General features: G+C 45.5%; 1 protein-coding gene across 3 annotated transcripts in view; it reads left to right on the forward strand.

Annotated features, from left to right (window-relative positions):
• Arhgef28 (Rho guanine nucleotide exchange factor 28) overlaps positions 1-18229 on the forward strand; it is a 307219-nt gene that overhangs the window by 163644 nt on the left and 125346 nt on the right. For 2 of the 3 annotated variants that reach the window (XM_029468326.2, XM_021180313.3), the window contains exons 8-9: positions 3348-3412; positions 3853-3913. In XM_029468326.2, coding sequence (XP_029324186.1) covers positions 3348-3412; positions 3853-3913 — 126 coding nt within the window. Of the gene's footprint in view, positions 1-3347; positions 3413-3852; positions 3914-16868; positions 17078-18229 lie in introns of those variants that run through there. The other variant, XM_029468327.2, reaches the window with a different exon arrangement.

Here is an 18229-nt window from a genome sequence, read left to right on the forward strand (position 1 = left end):
AGGAAATCTTGTACAAGGAGACGAGCTTTTCTCCAGGCAAATCTTAATGAGCCACTGATATTAATCTTACAGCTACTTAACCCAGGGGTAAAAATCCTTGTTTGCTGGTGCTGTGTCATTAGTGAACATAAGTACTGGAGATTATCTCTTGTTTTTATTATAGTTTGGCAATATTAAAAAAAAAACATGTTTATCTAGTTTTCTAAGTCTGATTTAGAGAGGTGATCCTGCCTTCTGGGTGGGCCTTGCAGACAACGTGAATAGGCCCTTAAAGCAGAATAGGTAGAGTTACTGATAGTAGAGTTACTGATACTATTATCAACCCAAGGTTGCTATAGCAACAAGTAGTTTGATTGCACTGCGCAATTGATGGTACCCCGGGCTAGTGTAAAAGGAGCCCACTAATTCTGCAGAAACTCCCCTGGAGCAATTTAATTAAGCGGCAGATTCTTTTTTTTTTTTTTTTGATTTTTAATATTTTTATTACATATTTTCCTCAATTACATTTCCAATGCTATCCCAAAAGTCCCCCATAGCGCCCCCCACTTCCCTACCCACCCATTCCCATTCTTTTGGCCCTGGCATTCCCCTATATTGGGGCATATAAAGTTTGCAAGTCCAATGGGCCTCTCTTTCCATTGATGGCCGACTAGCGGCAGATTCTTTTAAAAGCTTGGAGGTGTCCTTCTGGCGAGCTGCTCTAAACTAATGAAGGATGAGTTATGGGTTGGAGCCTGAGCATCGTCGCAACAGTTAAGAAGTGACTTTAGGGTGAGGAGTTTTATACATTTGAAAGTTCTTTTTAAAGCCAAAAGTAATTATAACGAGAACCTATCGTTTTACTGTGGAGCATAGTGGATTCTAAAAGCCTTTGGCATTTTAGTTGTCTCTGAAACCTTTTACCAAGTAGATATTATATGTCGAGTGCACCCCATGTCTTCCACCCTCTGTCTTCTCACCCTTCCTCCTATCCTACCAGTCTTCTTTGCTCCTAGCTTATTGTTACATATGTACATGCATACATACATACATACATGTATATACATGTATATAAAATCTAGGAACCACAAATGAAAGAAAACACACAAGCTTTATCTTTTTGAGACTGGCTTGCCTGGCTTCTTTCACTTAATGTGATTGCCTCCAGCGTCTATTTTTCTACAGCAGTTGTTTTAAAAGGGAGAGAGAGAGAGAGAGAGAGAGAGAGAGAGAGAGAGAGAGAGAGAGAGAGAGAGCCACAGGAGACTAAGAGGGGATGTAGAGATGAAAATGTGCTGAGATCAGGGTCAGCCTTTTTAGGGGGTAGGGCTGAGGGAGAAAGCTGAATGAGCCCTTTGATATTGCAAATGATTCCAGGCCACATCCTGTTTTCCAGGGTGTTCTTCAGAATAAATGCCTGCAAGTATGGGGCGCTTTAGAGATACTGTGGCCTGGAGTGGCTTGAAGGGCACAGCACATAGCTAGCAGGATGGAGTTGCACGGCCGTCTTCCTGTCTGGTGCAGATGTGTTCCTGGAATCTTTGGCTCTGTTACCCCCTGCTTTCTGTGGCACGCTGCAGCCATTGTCTCTGCTTGAGGTTTTGTTATGTAGGTCTGAGTTTCCAAAGGGACTCCTCAGCAACACCTACGCGGCAAACATCACGGCAGGCGATACACAGTTCTGTGCATCAGTGAAGTGGGCTGGAAAACCTTGCTTTAAGTTTTTGCTTTAGACGTTTGGCACTGAAAAGGCACACCCTACAGGCAAAACCCGCCTGGTTTCACTTGAAACCGGCTAGTCTTCGTGCGAATGTTACTCTTCTGCCACCTGGTGACGAAATTTGGGGATTGCATTTAAAAGCTGGCATTGATGTGAGTATAAGCTATCAGGCTGGGCGGCTCTATTCTCCGTTGAGAAGAGTTGACATGACGGCATAAAATTGAGCTTTTTTTTTTTTTTTTAATCATGAAACCTAATGTTGCTCATGAGTTTATGATCAATACCAGAGTCCACTGTCACCGAGCTTCACTTGCTTGATGAAAATAAATTCAGTTATTCTTTAAAAAAAATCATTTGCTTTTACTTATGTGTATGCTTGTGTGCGGGATGTGCGTAGTGTGTGTGTGTGCCAGTGGGGGCCAGAAAAGGATGTATAAAGTTATCAACAGTCATGGCTGCTGGGAGCTGAACTCAGATCTTCTGTAAGACCAGCAAGTGCTCTTAGCTGCCCTCATTCTTGCCTCTCCACTTCTTATTTGCATTCTGTCACCCTTGTTGTCTGATTTGCCATGGAGAGCTGCCTATAGAAGGGCTTGTACGTTTTCCATGGAATGTAAGTGAAACCTCTGGCAGTACCAAGAGCTTAAATGCACATGAAGGATTGAGGCAGAAGGCAACTGAAATGAACAGGAGAGGTGAATGAGGCAAGGAATGCCCAGTTTGTGAACTTTCTCTAGAACCACATCAAAAAGGTCCCGGATGCTGAGAAGCTGAGGACCAGCAGGGTTGTATATCCCTATAAATGTACGTGAAAGGTTTTCAGCTAATCGCCCCTGTCAGCACTTATTCTTTCCAAGGCTAAATGGTTATTTTGACTGCCTTTGAACTTGTTTCTGGGAAACTGAGTATTTGGGAACAGAACCCATCAGTCAAGGGACAGAGAAAATGCCCCCTCACCTGGGTTTCCTGTTCATCACAGAACATCCTGAATATTGTTTCCAGGAAAAGCTTTGCTAGGGCCGGGGTGGGGGTAGGGGTGGGACCTGGGGTATCTGAGGCCAGTCACTGCTTCATCAGCCTGGCCAGCTGAGGTCAGTGCTGAGAGCTGTGTGGGGTGCTCCACTTTCAGTGATGCAGAAGGGACAGCTGAGTGTCTCTTAGAACAGATTAGTCGTTTTTTCTTTCTTCCACTGACATCTGTGGATTCCAGGGGGAGAGGCAAGTAGGATCCCCTCAGGTGGGTACCAGTCACATCCTCAGCATCTGTTAAGAGGCTTGGGGGAGGGGGGAGCATCCTTCCTTTGCAGTCAAGGACACTGATTTGTTTAAGACACAGCCCTCCCCCACCCCCTGCCACCCCAGGATTTCCGGTGAGAGCTCCCTGCCTTGTTTACAAAGTAGCATGCACAAATAACCCCTGCGTGTGTACAGCCAGGTGATCACTTCCTTCACTCTCTGGTAGAGCTGCCTGTTAAAAAGCCTGATCCAACCCTAGCTGATCCTGTGCAGAGGGTCCTGGGTGACTTGTCATGTATTTTCTTTGTCTGTCTGACTGTCTTGCCTGTCTGTCTGTCTGTCTGCCTTCCTGCCTGTCTGTCTTTCTTTCTTTCTTCCTTCCTAACTAACTAAAGAATTATTTCTTTTGCAGAGGTTAGGAATTTGGAGTCTGGCAGATCACCATCGGAGGAGGAGGAGGAGGAAGAGGATGGCAAGGTAAGGAAACGTGGTCACCTGGCTCATGTTCATAAAAATCCACAAGCAGGCAAGGGTGTGTGCCCCAAATCCATTTTCTTTTATTAGGATCACAATGGGCTACCTGTTCTGACCAAGCCTAGCCGTCTTTCTGAGTTGTCACTGTCGTAGGCACAAGATGACCAGCATCCTCCTCCAGGACATACTAGGCTGGGAGCATCTCATGCCCGGATATTTACTGACATTGCTTTCCCTGTGGGCAGCTTTCAGGTGTGTGTGAGCTGCACACACATCCTTTCCTTATTTTTAGCTCTCAGTGCTAATTATAAACGCACATGAGTCTCCTGTTTACGTGTGCTTTTATTGGTGTTTTCCAAGAGCGTCACTCTAGAGCATGAGAAACAAACATTAATGTAGCGCACATGGGATTTAATGAAATCCCTCACCTGTGTCTGTTTCAGAGCGTCAAAAGCCAGGTGGATGGGCCGAGTGAACACGAAGACCAGGACCGCCTAGCTCTGGGTATGTTCCAAAATGCTGCATTGCCTGCAGCCAGGGGTGGGTGCTATGGACTGGGCCCATGGTAAACAAAAAGAAAACATGTTAGTATGAAATACTCTTTCCTGAGAACCTTGCTTGCTTCTCTCAGCCTTCCTAGCTCAATTTTCTTTAATGTTTAATGTATTTTAATGTACAACTTGCATTTACAATCTAAAATACACAGGAAGAACCCAGGTCATTGCCTGAGGAGTTTCACCCTGCCAAACTCTGGCATGCTAGTTGCCATGGTTACTTCATTATCTCAATGTGGCGGGTACTGGAGCCTTCAGTTCAGGAAGCGCTTGAGCCCGGGGAGTGGGCTTTGGGTACCATTCTGCCTGTTACACAGTGCTGCCCAATATGTCCTACAGAGATGAGCCTATGTGGTCTATTCCCCACCCCCAGGGCCTCAGAAGACCTGCTGTTGCTGTGGTGTGTAGGTCTCAGATGTTCTATTCCCTTCTCCCTGGGCCTCTCCCCTGCTTTCCCCTGTACACATCCCTGGATTATTTAGAGGCCAGCGGAGTAGAATGAAGCTTGGGTAGAAGGACCTGGGCCCAGCTGCCTGCAGATGCCTAGCGACTAGACTGTCTGTGAACCTTCTTCAGGTGCAGTGCAGCTGATTCCGTTTGCACACCTGTCTTAGTTAGGGTGTGCGTTGCTGGGAACAGATACCATAACCATGGCAACTCTTACGAAGGACAACTTTGAATTGGGGCTGGCTTACAGGTTCAGAGGTTCAGGCCACTATCATCATGGTGGGAAGCATGGCAGTTTCCAGGCAGGCAGGCATGATGCTGGAAGAGCTGAGAGTTCTACATCTTGTTCCGAAGGCAAAAAGGAGAAGACTGTCTTGCAAGCAGCTAGGAGGAGGGCCTCAAAGCCCACTCCTACAGTGACACACTTTCTCCAACAAGACCACACCCACTCCCAACAGTGCCACTCCCTATGGGCCAAGCATATTCAAACCACCACCATACTTGAAGGGCACCTGAGAACAGAGCTGTCTTGGAGGTGGTCCCTCGGGGCCAAGGCAAGTCCTCGGGCTAGTGAGAGTTGAGATGTATTATACAGCCGAGGTGGCTGACACGTGGAAGCATCTCGGGCAGCTTGTGACGGGGTTCCTGGAGGCTCTGGCATGGTGTTTGGCATCCGTTGTAGACACGTGTCAGAGCTGTTACAACCATTGGGAAATCACCGTAGCCTAGAGCAGGCCGGGAGGAAGCACCCGCAGTGTCGGTTGAGTGTGCAGCTCTGGGCTTGGCCCTTTGCCAGCAGTGGTTTGCTGGATGTCCTGGCCCGGGGTGCCACTGAACTTGGAACACAAACTTAGTTGTGTTCTGAGCAGTGTGCACGCATCTGTTACTGTTGCTATATACGGTGAGGATAATAATTTACGTCCAGAGCCCACAACAGGGGAAGAGGAAGGAGAAAAAAAAATACAGCAAACTTCGAGGACTGGATGACTCTTGTGGGCCCCAGAGCCAGGAGTGTGGCTCTTATTCACACATACAGGATGTCTCATCTGCAGATTGCATCACACTCTTGGGAATGTCAGCTTTGAAGAATGTTTACTCAGACACATTGCTGGGGGAGGAGGGGTTGCCTGTTAAAAGTCTTAAATAGTGGGATTATTTTTAATTTGGGACTCTAAAACCTCTCCCCAGTCTCCTACTGGTGTACGTGTTGGGTGAGAAGATTTTTACTTTGTAAACTGCAGTAACCCTGACTGGGCTGAGCGCTTGGTCAGTAAAGTCATTGCCTCTGAAGAGGGACATTAGGAAGGCAGAGAGAGAGAGAGAGAGAGAGAGAGAGAGAGAGAGAGAGAGAGAGAGAGAGACAGAGAGAGAGAGACAGAGAGAGAGAGAGAGAGACAGAGACAGAGAGACAGAGACAGAGACATGGACACACCTTTCTGACTCTAGCATTTGCTCTATCATTTATCTAAACTTTGAATTACAAGGGAAAAAGAAAGTCTCCTGACTTTATAAAATCACGTGAGAGTAGACTTTAAAGGAACCACTGAGACAGAAGAGAGAGCAACCAGCAGTAGCAGGCCGATGAAAGCCAGAGGCAGGAATAGGAAGCTGCTCCCCCCAGAGGCCACTTCAGAACTCTTGTCTTTTGTGTGTGCTGGTATTCTCTCCATACTCTTAGAAACTGCTAATAAAATATCCAAGGATGGAAGTGTTAAGACTTTGCTGTATTGTATTATTTTAAATTGTGTGGTACAAATGTAGTGTTCTCTTTTGTTTTGTTTTTCCAGACAGGGTTTCTCTGTGTATCTCTATCTGTCCTGGAACTCACTCTTTAGACCAGGCTGGCCTTGAACTCAGAAATCCACCTGCCTCTGCCTCCCAAGTGCTGGGATTAAAGGGGTGCACCACCATCGCCCAGCTCACATAGTGTTGTCTTGCAAACTAGATCAGTGTTGTTCTGGTGGAACTTTCTGTGTGATGGTTGTGTCTGGAAGTGCTCTATCCAGAACAGCGGCAACAGCCACTCATGTCTGTCAAGCGCCGTATGTGTGAGCTGTGTGTCCGAGGGAGTGTAGGCTTAGATCTCTTAATTTTATCCTATTAGATGGGTCAGGTTAGGGTAAGTTCTCTTTGTGTTGTTCCTCATGACCCCACGAGAATCCTATCGGCTGTTGGTGTATACACTAGAAATGACTGTAGTTGTCGGGATTAATGGGCATGAAAGAGCTGGTGAGCTTATCCAGGCCTGTGCACCAGACCTGTCAGAGTGCGTGGCTGGCATAGATGTTGAGGAGATGGCATTGATGTTAAGACCAAGAATAATGACCTTGCTCTCTGTGGACATGTTAGCAAACCTGTCCACCCTTGTCACCTATCACACAGTTGAGTTATAAAAAGAAATCATGAAAAAAAAAAAACCCTTTTCTATGTTTTAAGCATGCTTATGATTTCATGTTGGGCTGCATTCAAAATAATCCTGTCTGGAGAAACTGCAGGACTAGACTTTTACTCAAAGAGAGAATCCTCTGCTAAAGGGCTGGGGTCTGATTCTGTAGTGGCTACAAGAAGACAGTGGGATTCCTTCCCAGTAGACAGCTGGGGAAAGGAGGCAGGGCAAAGCCCTTGGGGGCACCGGAAGAAAAGCAGGTAGGCGCTATGGCGTGGTCAGCGCTGAAGGTGAGATGGGAAAAGGACCCATTGGACCCGGTCCATGGGACTAAATGAGATAAATAAATGGCATCAAACTTTTAAGCAGAGCTGGGTTGAAGACTGCAAAGCAGCCCCGTCACAGGGAGGATGGAGGGGGGCACCTGCTGAATAAGTCTGCGGCCTGTGGGACCCATGGTGGGGGAGGGTAATCTGCATGGGATCCTAGCCACGCGGATCCATCACCACTCAGGAGTTTGCCAAACAGCAGACAGCTTGATCGTTGCTGCTCCGCAAACTCCTGCTGAAAAATTCACTCTAAATAAGAGGAAAACTACATGGCTTTGGTTGGAAATTAAGAATTCTCGTTGGAAGTTAAGTTCCTGTTTGAGGACCGTGAAGCGACAGTCCTGGGGTCTTCGTTGAGTCATAAAAGGCTTCCGGGAAGTGATGGCCCTGCTCTGTCAGCCAAGAATATTCTAGAGTGTGAGCTAGGCTGTACGAGCCACAGACCTGACATCGTGACTCTCACACTGAAACTAAACTTCCTGTAGTAACTAATCGCCGATGCGCATGCGCTTCGTTAGATTATAGATTGTATGCGTGCGTTAGGCTAGAGTTGTGTGTCATGCAGCTATCGCCATAGAAAGAAATATGAGGCACTGGTGAAAGACGGGGGCGTGTCCTAACTCTCCCTGTCGGGGAGGTGTGGGGGGAGATTGAGAGCATCCTGGGGTGAGTTAGGGTGGGGTAGAGAATGGAACTGGTTGGCATTCTTCTTGGGAAGTTTCAAGACTGAGAGGCTCTGGCAAGAAGCCGCACCTTATCTGCTGCTGCAGATTTGGCTGGCAGACAGTGGGCTTGGCACCGTGCAGAGATTTCAAACAGCATCTTGATAAGTAAGACTTTGGGGAGGAACTAGGGAGAAGGCTCAGTGGTTAAGGGTACCCGCTGCTCTCACGGAGGACCGGAGTTTGAGTCCCAGCACCTGTGGCAATATAGTTCCAGGGGTTCTAATGCCCTCTTCTGGCCTTTTCGGGTACTGCATGCATTCACTACCTAATTCACATATATACATGTAGGCAAAACAATGTCATTTTACCCTTCATTAGTTACTCTGCATTAAGTAACAGCTGTCTAAGAAAGTCACCGAAAAGGTGGCTGTACATATTTTCCACAAAGATCACGAACGCCTTTGCAAGAAGAAAAGGGAAATGGGTACACACTCTAGATGTTCTGACAGAGGTGGCCAGCTCCTGCGGGGGTTCAAATTGCAATTACCTTAAACACATGGGTCATGGTTTCCATTTTTAGTTATGTTTTCCTCGTCTTAAAGTATCTATTTTTTTATGGATATGTGTGTTCTGCCTGTGTGTATGTCTGTGAAAAATTCAGTGAACGCATGCAGTACCCACTTACGTGCCTGGTTCCCTCCGAGAGCATCAGATTCCCTGCAACTGGAGTAACAGGTGGTTTGAGCGGACAAGTGGGTGCTAAGAATCGAACCTTCATCATCTAGAAAACAGCCAGTGTCTTTAACTGCTAAGCTATCTTGATAGCCCCTATTTTTAATTTTTTAAACTGTATTTTTTTGTTTGTAATTGTTTTTTTGTTTTGGTTTTTCGAGACATGGTTTCTCTGTGTAGCCTTGGCTGTCCTGGAACTCACTCTGTAGACCAGGCTGGCCTCGAACTCAGAAATCGACCTGCCTCTGCCTCCCAAGTGCTGGGATTAAAGGCATGGGCCACCACCGCCCGGCCAGTATTTTTATTATTTGAACATTCTGTACATTTATACAATACATCGTGACCACTGTTACCTTTGGGTCATTTGTTGTTGTTGTTGTTGTTGTTTTTCTAGATAGGGGCTCATGTAGTCCAGGTTGGCCTCAGACTCACCAAGTAGGTGAGGTGAGGATAATCTTAATTCTAGACGTTTCTGCCTCCACCTCCCACGCACTGAGATTAAAGTCTGCACTATGACATCTGGCTATAATTTGGAGTCATTTCATTTCGATCGTTGTTTTTTACATATAATAAAAGGAAAGCTTTTGGTGGATGTCAGGACAGGGAGACAGATGATCTGAAGCTAGGTGTGGATAGAAACCTAACTTTGAAAGCAAACGAAATAGCAAAAACCATTTGGGAAGTGGAAGATGCAGAAATAGATGCAAACAGGGAAACCTGAGCCTGGGATTCCTCAGTCGGCAGGACACAGGCCTTCCAAGCCCCCGTGCAACGTTTAGTGGGGACATCAGCAGAGGAAACTGGAAAGCCAGGATCCAGCAGAACAGCTCCCTCCGCTAAAGCAGGAAGCTAAAGCGCACCACGGGATCTCTAGGACTCCTCTGCTGTGGGTGCCTGGTGAGGATCTCTGTCTTGGCTCCTAGAGGTGAGGCAGAGTGTGTGCTCAATAGTGCTGTTCCGGCCTCTACACCTCCCCCTCCCACCGTCAGCTAATAATTAGGACTAATTAAGTGACCTCTCAAACCTACTGATAGCAGTGGCCACAGAGCTATAAATGCTCACAAAACCACCCATGTTAATCACCTCTGAATGAGACCATGAAAACAGTCTATGAGCCAGGGCCCTCGAGTAAATGGAAGCTGATTCCTCCCCCCACCCTTCCTTTCCCCTCCTGCTTCTCCCCACCCTTTGCTGCCCTTTCACTATGCACAATCTCTGTCAAGGCCTGGGGAATGTTGTATGCAATATGAAGGGAAAGGAAAAGAAAGACATGATCTTCAAGGCTCTTGGACTTTTAGAAAGTCAGCTTTTGAGACTAATTTTTGATAGATCTCAGTATAGCGTGGGCTATAAAATAGAGATTCCTGTGAACTCTCTCTCTTTCTCTCCAGGTTTTGGGTAGAGGTGGGTGGCATTTCTCTACAAGAGACTAATTTCACCCATGGTTTGAAGGGTCCAGGCACAGGGACGTCTTCCAAGAAGGGGATTGCAAAGGCAGAGTTATTTGTGTAAAAATTGGGTGCTTTTAATTCTTTTCGTTCATTTCAAATTGGTGGTCGTCAAGGTTTTAAAAATAGTTTTGGTAGAAGAAAATTTCTGGCCTAGGCATTTGGCTGCAAGTTTGTTAAAAGGTCAGTTTGGTTCCCTTGCTGAGTTCTGCCCCTTTGTGTTAGTGGCTTCCTTGTTTGGGTAAAGTTCTCCTCCTGAAGTGTGAGAAAGAAATGCTTGTTTTCTCTTAAATGAGATTGCTGGAATATTTGTTGACAAACATTCATCCCATGCATTAAAAGAAAGACTATTTGGGGATTTTTTAGGATATTATAAACTGTAATCTGTAGGCTCAGAGAACAAAAAGAAACTGCAGCTTTGCTGAAGGGAAGCCATCGATTTTGCTGTATTTTCTTCCAATGAGAAGCCCCACAGAGTTGTCAAGTTGTAGGATGCTGGCTGCTCCTGTGATGAGCCTAATGTTCTTCATATTGTTAGTTCTAATATGTATTATGGAAAAGGAAATAAAAAGAACAATATGACAACCACTTGAACCTCACTGCTACTGGAAACCCTGCTGTTTGTTCTAAGCTTTGCCTACATACCAGGATGGGAACTTTAGAAATTCTGAAGCTGGTCCTAAGGTCCAAATTGGTCTGGATGGAGCGTGAACATCAAGACTTAGCAAAGGGCCCTGTCTTAGTCAGGGTTTCTATTCCTGCACCAACATAATGGCAAAGCAAGTTGGGGAGGAAAGGGTTTATTCAGCTTACACATTGCTGTTCATCACCAAAGGAAGTCAGGACTGGAACTCAAGCAGGTCAGGAAGCAGGAGCTGATGCAGAGCCCATGGAGAGATGTTCTTTACTGGCTTGCTTCCCCTGGCTTGCTCAGCTTGCTTTCTTATAGAACCCAGGACTACCAGCCTAGGGCTGGTCCCACCCACAATGGGCCCTCCTACCCTTGATCACTAATTGAGAAAATGCCTTACAGATGGATCTCATGGAGGTATTTCCTCAAGGAAGGCTCCTTTTTCTGTGACAACTCCAGCTGTGTCAAGTTGACACACAAAACCAGCCAGTACAGGCTCCATGTGGGTGTAGGGGGAGTCAAGGCTGAAAGCCACAGTTAGGGATCAGTGGCAAGCTACCCAGTTCTCAGTGCCTTTACCACTGAGAAGTGGAGCTGCACTCCTCTCTCCAGGGATTCAGAAAGGACTGAGTAGAAGCCCGGTCTCTATTAGGTTTGCCAGCTCTCAGCAGTCATCATTTCTGTCTCATTTTTTAGGAAAGTTTTAGACTTACGTACCTTGGCCCAGCTTCTCATTTGTGATACTTTATTGTATTTAGTCATCATATTTCCCCCTAACTTCTTGGCTGTGAGAGTGTTTCACACTTTCCTGCGTTCTGATGATCTTACAGTTTTGAGGTGAGCTGGTCAGGAGTTTTACAGATGTTTCATAGATGGAATTTAAATGTTTCCCCATCATTAAAGTTATAGGTTTTGGAGGGAAGATTAGCTGGGTGGTGATAGTGCACGCCTTTAATCCCAGCACCTAGGAGGTAGGGACAGGCAGATCTCTGAGTTCAAGGCCAGCCTGGTCTACAGAGGGAGTTCCAGGACAGCCAGGGTTACACAGAGAAACCCTGTCCCAACAAAACAAAAACAAATCAAAACAAAGCAGAAAGAAAGAAAAATAGGTGAAGTACCATATCCGTATCCATCATATGACACGAAGGATTTGTCCTATCAACTTTAGTAATCACCATTGATGATGATGTTCATCTCCTGGATGTGGCCATGTTGATCATTTTCTTTCCTGTAAAGTTATTTCTCCTCACCCCTTCCTCATTCTGTAGTCTTTGGAAGGAAGTCAGGATGTTTAGTCCAGAGTTAAGGAGCAGGGAGTTGTCTTCGTGCTTTCGTATGGGTGGGGCAGCTCCATAAACTGGAATTCTTTTACATGGAAGTTTTGTATTCCTCCACTATTTGGTCATTTAATAACTAACATCTTAACAAAGATTTTTAAAATAATAATCTAAGGATGTTTTGTGGTGGAAACAATGTAGCTTTTGTTTTAGGGACTATCTTAATTGGCTTGTGGAACCCTTTTTATATTTTCATTGGTGTAAAAGTGTGTGTGTGTGTGTGTGTGTGTTTAGCATGGTGAAAATATCATTTATGATTTGTTAATTGATGATACAGAATACCTTGAATTTGTCAAAAATCATAGAACTTTATAGCACATTAACTGAACCTTAATGTATACACACAAACAAATGAAAGTCAATAGTGGGTATCTTAGTGTTTCTATTGCTGTAAAGAGACACCATCTCTATAGCAGCTATTATGGAGGAAAACATTTAAATGGGGCTGGCTTATAAGTTCATGGCTTTAGTTCATCATCATGGAGGAAAATGTGGCAGCATGCAGGCAGACATGGTGCTGGAGAAGAAGCTGAGAGTTCTACATCTGGATTCACAGGCAGCTGGAAGAAAGAGATCCTGGGCCTGGCTTGAGCTTCTGAAATCCAAGGTTCAAATCTGCTTCTTTGAGGACAGGGTTTAGATGCAAGTATTTATAGGAATAATAAACACTGTGGTCTGTGGCTTGAGAAAAGGGGATTGAATAATGAAGTCAGTTCATTATTGTGGTCTTCATTATTTGTAATTAGACCTTTTGGTTTTTCACAGGAATGGCTCCATTAGTGTGATCTGATGGCAGCTGTGGTCTCTTGGATATCAAATAGTCCTATCAGACACTTGTGTAAATGTGAGTGACATGAAGGGTGGGTGACTTTAACAGGTTTGAGTGACTTCCAAGTTTCTGTAAAATAGGGGCCACTGTTACCTGCCTGATCAGTGTATCAGAGCTGCTATCTACTTACTCCTGGGCTCTAAGACTTCTAAGATGGACGATAAAAGAAGTAGCCATAAGGAAGCAGAGCTGCTTGCCCTGGAGGTAATGGGGTGAATATTTCAGGAGTACTCTGTAGAAATATGCTGAAAAGAAATTCTATTTCTAGCTAATATTTAAAGCATACTGGAAATGTCTTTCACTGCTTTATGCTAGAATCTCCTTTATTCCTCGTGATGACTCCTGCAGGACAGATGTTATGGTCCCATTTTAACTGTGCTAAGTTCAGAACTTCCGAGGGATTGGTTAAGGATACTAAGTGGAAGAACTGCCTTGTATATATGGACAGTGCCCGTGATCTTTCTTGTAGCTTGGGGTGCCTTTAAAATATGTTAGGCCTAGTTTCTTCCCTCAAGGGATTTAGGGTCCCTTTAGCGGATATGAAAACTTCACAATTTCTGTTCCTGTATCAGTACTTGAAAAGATTGAGTTTTATCAAGGTTGAGAGGGAAGTGACCTGTTGTCAGTAGGAAGAGTGTGTGTGTGTGTGTGTTGGGGGGGGGTATTTTCTGCATGGGGCCTTCAGAAAGCAGACACCACATGAAGGCAGCATTGTCTGCTTTGGGTGACTAGAACCTGATGCAGCTGCTTTGCTTAGTAAAGCGTTTGTTAATTTAAGAAGGCACAGTGAGGTAAAGGCATAGCCCGTGAAGTCACTTGCACACTACTGTAATGGTTGTGTATTAACCGTTTACAGAGCGACTGAGACTCTTAAATTCTTCCACCTGCAGTTGCAATCAGCCAATCCGACAAAGCAAATACATTTATCTTTTAAGTATGGATGAAATGCAAGTAACCTCTTGAATTAATTTAAATGCGATTAAAATCACAAAATGGAGAGGGAGGAAAAATAACTCCCTCAATGACAGTAGGAAATGATGATGAACATCATGTGTTTAAGGAGTCTTTGGAAGGTAAGAAATTGTTTGAGCTGACTTAGAAATAAAACAGGCTATGCCAGTGATGTCTTCTACTCCACTCTGCATGTTAACTGCAAGGACAGATCAGGGCAAACGAGAGCAGTGGAAAGTCTTTGAGATCCAAGAGCTGTTTCCACAGAGCTGGGGCTCTTTTATTGTCAGAAAAGTTTCATAGTGTAATTGATCTGTACTTTGTCAACAATGATTGTACCTCTAGGAAAACAGATTAAGACGAGCCCACTTAGTACCTCAAACCGCAGCAATGGTAGCAACTGCCTGTGGCCAGTTCCTACCTCCTTCTGCATTGTCTTAAGTTCTTCTGACCTGTTATCATGAAAGATAGACGGGGTGTAGGGGGTGGGGGGGAGCCATCTGCCCCAGTAACTTCTTTTTTAATTGGGCTTTGAGGAACTAGAAATTTTCTTTACTGATAAACTATGTTCTTTCTACACCTACAGTTATATTTATTACGTAACTATAAATATATTTAAGATGTTAAGAATCCTTATGCTTTGTCAAAATACATGGTTGAAGTCAGTGGCTGCTATAGTTACTACAGCTGTCATGTAAGGTTTGTCAACTCCATGTTTTGACCAACTGGTACGACCCATTCATCTATCAAATGCCTGCAATGTCCCAGGCGTGTTCTTCAGCTCTGTCCATGAGACTGCATCTTATGTAGCTCAGGCTGGCCTGAAACTTGCTATGTAGCGAGTTTCTGATCTTCTTGTCTCTACCCTCCAAGTGTTGAGAATCATGGCCAACTTATGCAGTACTGGGGAATCAAGGCCTGGACTGCACGCGTGTCACGCAAACACTGACGCAAAAAGTGTCAACTAAGCTACATCTCTTGTTCTCGGCTCCTCTTGTGTACTTAGCTTCCTTTAAAAAAATAATGTTTTTAATTGAAATAGAATCTCCCTCCCTCTTCCTCCCTCCTATCCATCCTACCTGCCCTCCATCAGACCCCTCCCATATCTCCCTCAAGTGGATAGCCTCTTTTTATTTGATTATATTTGGTATATATATATATACACACACACACATAACTTTTAAATTTTCTTTTTGAGGGGGGCACATATGTCATGGTACACGTGTGAAAGTCAGAGGAGAACTCGAAGGAGTTGATTCTCTCCTTCCATCATCTGGGTCCCTGGAATCCAACTCAGGCTGTCAGGCTTGGAGCTGTCTCCCTGGCAATACTGTCTGCTTTTTCTTATTAAGGATCATAGATAGAGTAGAATTCTCTTGCTTGATGTTCTCAATGTTCAAGGCTAAGAATAATTTATTCTTGTTTTTTGTTTTTTTGTTTGTTTGTTTTTTGGAGACAGGTTTTTCTGTGTAGCCCTGGCTGTCCTGGAACTCACTCTGTAGACCAGGCTGGCCTCAAACACAGAAATCTGCCTGCCTCTGCCTCCGAAGTGCTGGGATTACAGGCGTGTACCACCATGCCCGGCCTAAAAAGTTTTGTTTTTGTTGTTGTTAATTTATTCTTATAGGCGTACCTATCCATTTAAGAAAAATATTTAATTTATTCTCCAAATCAAAGGCTACAAAATTGAAAAGTACTCATTTTAACTTTAGAAATAATCCTTCCAGCTATATGCCAGTTATGTGTTGCTATAGTTTTCTAATCATATAGAAAACCACATGAAATCACAGTAGCAGTTTACATTATTCTGACTGTGACTTGAATTCATACCCCAGCAGGCCCCTTCCACGCTGTATCTCTCTGCTTCTGCCTCTCACTCACCCCTCCCTGATCAGAGAGGCTCAGCTACCATGGAGCAGGCTGTGATGCCGCTCCCTCCTGCTCCCTCCTCCGCACAGCACTCGTGCCAACAGTTGGAGAAATAGTTGAAGTAAAGAGACGAATGCTAATGAAGACATACACTGCCGTGTTCCAAGTCTACACGGTTGAATGGCCCCTCAGGTTGTTTCCCTTTAGCTTTCTCTGAGCATCCGAAGACTTCACAAAACACAGCACAACATAGGACTTCTTGGCCTTCCTCCTCCTGCAAGAAGTGCTTTCAAGAGGCTCCTGTGGGAGAGTCTTCTGTAGACCCTGGCTGCTCACTGTAATCTTACGTGGGTCACACCTCTCTGTGCGCCTATCAGAGTAGGGAAGACCCGTGAGTGGCAGCCGTGGTTTGTGGGTTTATGGGAAGGCAGTGCGGGTTTCCACTGCGTGCCAATCACTGGAAAGCCTTTGGGGGACTACAGGAACTGTTGCTTTGTGGTAAATGAAAGTTCAGAACTGAGCTACAGAGTCACCTAAACCTTTAGGACTGACTGCCGAACCTGGAAACACACACACACACACACACACACACACACACACACACACACACGCAGGCACGCACACACGCTACATGTCGTCCTAGCCAGTCATAAATGACATTGGATGGATGCATCTTTGTATCCACTGCAGCTCCTGCAGACAAAGGTAGAAGCAGCTGCCCACCTTAGGACCGAAAGGACCAGGAGACCAGATTGGTTAAGTAAATTGCGCCAGTTGCAGCCTCAAGCCTGCCCGAGATGCTCACAGTGTAGACTGTTAGCTTCTCAGGGAGGGTGCATCCTGGAGCGGACTGGCTTGCATTTGCTATGGACTGGCTGTCCACACATAAACTTCAGCCTTCATCACCCAGCATAGCACAACATAGCTTTCCTAGCGCTCAGCAAAACGGGCGCCTGCCCAGGAAAAGGAAGCTTTTCTTGAATCGCGGCAGGGCGGCAGGCGGCAGGGAGGCAGGGAGGCAGGGCAGCAGGGCAGCGCTCTTTCTCCTCCCGGCTCCCTTCCTTCTTCATTTCCATATCCAGCCACAAGAAGAGGGGAGTTAATGATTCATTTGCTCCCTGGTGACCTTTTGAATAACTGGACTGCGATGTATCAGCCAGACTCCAGGTCCCCCACCGCCCCCCTCCGGCTTCTCTGGTTTGGCTTTAATATTTACAGCCTCCTTGTTGGTCTACATGCCTGAACGCCCGAAGGAAACAAAACGTTTATTGCCTCTCCCTCCCTGAGTTTGGAGCCGTTTCACCCAGCCCCATTCCTGCCTTTGACATCACGGGGGAGGCTCCTGGCTGGGCACGGCTCTGCAGGCACTCCTCTGCCTCAGCTGATCCTTTCACCCAAACAAACAATGGATTCTGACTCGGACTCACCTTTCAACTATTCCTGGCCTTCCTTCCCCAAGATGAAGATTCGACGCAGGGCATCCAAGAAAGGTAGATCATGGAGCCTTTTGTTTGCCCAGACCCAAACCGCGGCATCTCTGCGTTCTTACCTCTCTGTCCTGCGTTTCCCTGCCTGCTGCTTGCCAGTAAAGTTCTTGTTTTCACAAGTCTTTCTAGAGATCTTGCCGTCAGACACTTTGTGTATGGACTTCTGAGGTACATGTATTTCCCCCTCCGCTCCCTTTACTTTAAAATCTACCTTAGCGTCATTATCCATACTTAGAAAAAAAAAAAAGTGTGGCTCCAGGATGTGTCTGGGGGTCAGTACAAGGTAAATGTTTTGAATTTGTTTAATCGCAGTTACCTTGGAGTTACTTTGACAATAAAGAGTCCTGTTGATTTAAACATGTCTAGACTTTGTAAAGCTTAAAGAGAGCTCAAGCTTGCTGCTAACTCTATGCTTCTCTCTCTCTCTCTCTGTCTCTGTCTCTCTCTCTGTCTCTCTCTCTCTCTCTCTCTCTCTGTCTCTGTGTGTGTGTTTTGAAGTTAATTATTTAAGGGAAATTTGTTCGTAAGGAGTTCTATTTAATGATTTTGTACTTACTGTAAGGAAGTGTTTGAATAAGATGATTCCAATGAGAAAGTCTCTAGAGAACCCAGAGACCAATTCTGCTTACCTCGAGTAATAACAAGAAAACAAGATCAGTTTGAAGGAAGGAGGCCCTGGGACCCTGGTGGCTCACAGAGGAAGAGACTTGCTTGGTCTATTCCCTCTTGCTTCTTGGGCCCTCACTGTAGTATGGGCTTGGCAACCACAGGGACTGTTCTCTGGGAAGAGACTCTCCCACCTGGGCTGGGTATTGCAGGAGGCCATTGCTGTCTTCTGAGGCTTAAAACAAAGCCAGAGAGTTAGTGGACAGCCCTTTCCATTCCTTGTCTTGCATAGAGGCGTGTGTGTTCATGCCTCTAACTCCAGGGGGAGGGGACATGGAAAGTGGCAGGAGAAGTGTTTCTCCTAATGTTTTTGACTTCTGGAGCCTGTAGGCACTGTACAGCCGTGATGTCCCTGAGGTACCCTGTGTTCCTACATGAAGATAGACTCTTGTCCATATATCTGGTTAGCTTCAAGCCCTGTGTTCCCATAGGAGGATAGACTAACAGTTTTCCTCAAACGTGGTTAAAGGGTCTTCTTATGGCCCTGTA

Source organism: Mus caroli, unplaced genomic scaffold, assembly GCF_978045245.1.
Source record: "Mus caroli unplaced genomic scaffold, Mus_caroli_1 scaffold_15, whole genome shotgun sequence".
Lineage (NCBI taxonomy): Eukaryota > Metazoa > Chordata > Mammalia > Rodentia > Muridae > Mus > Mus caroli.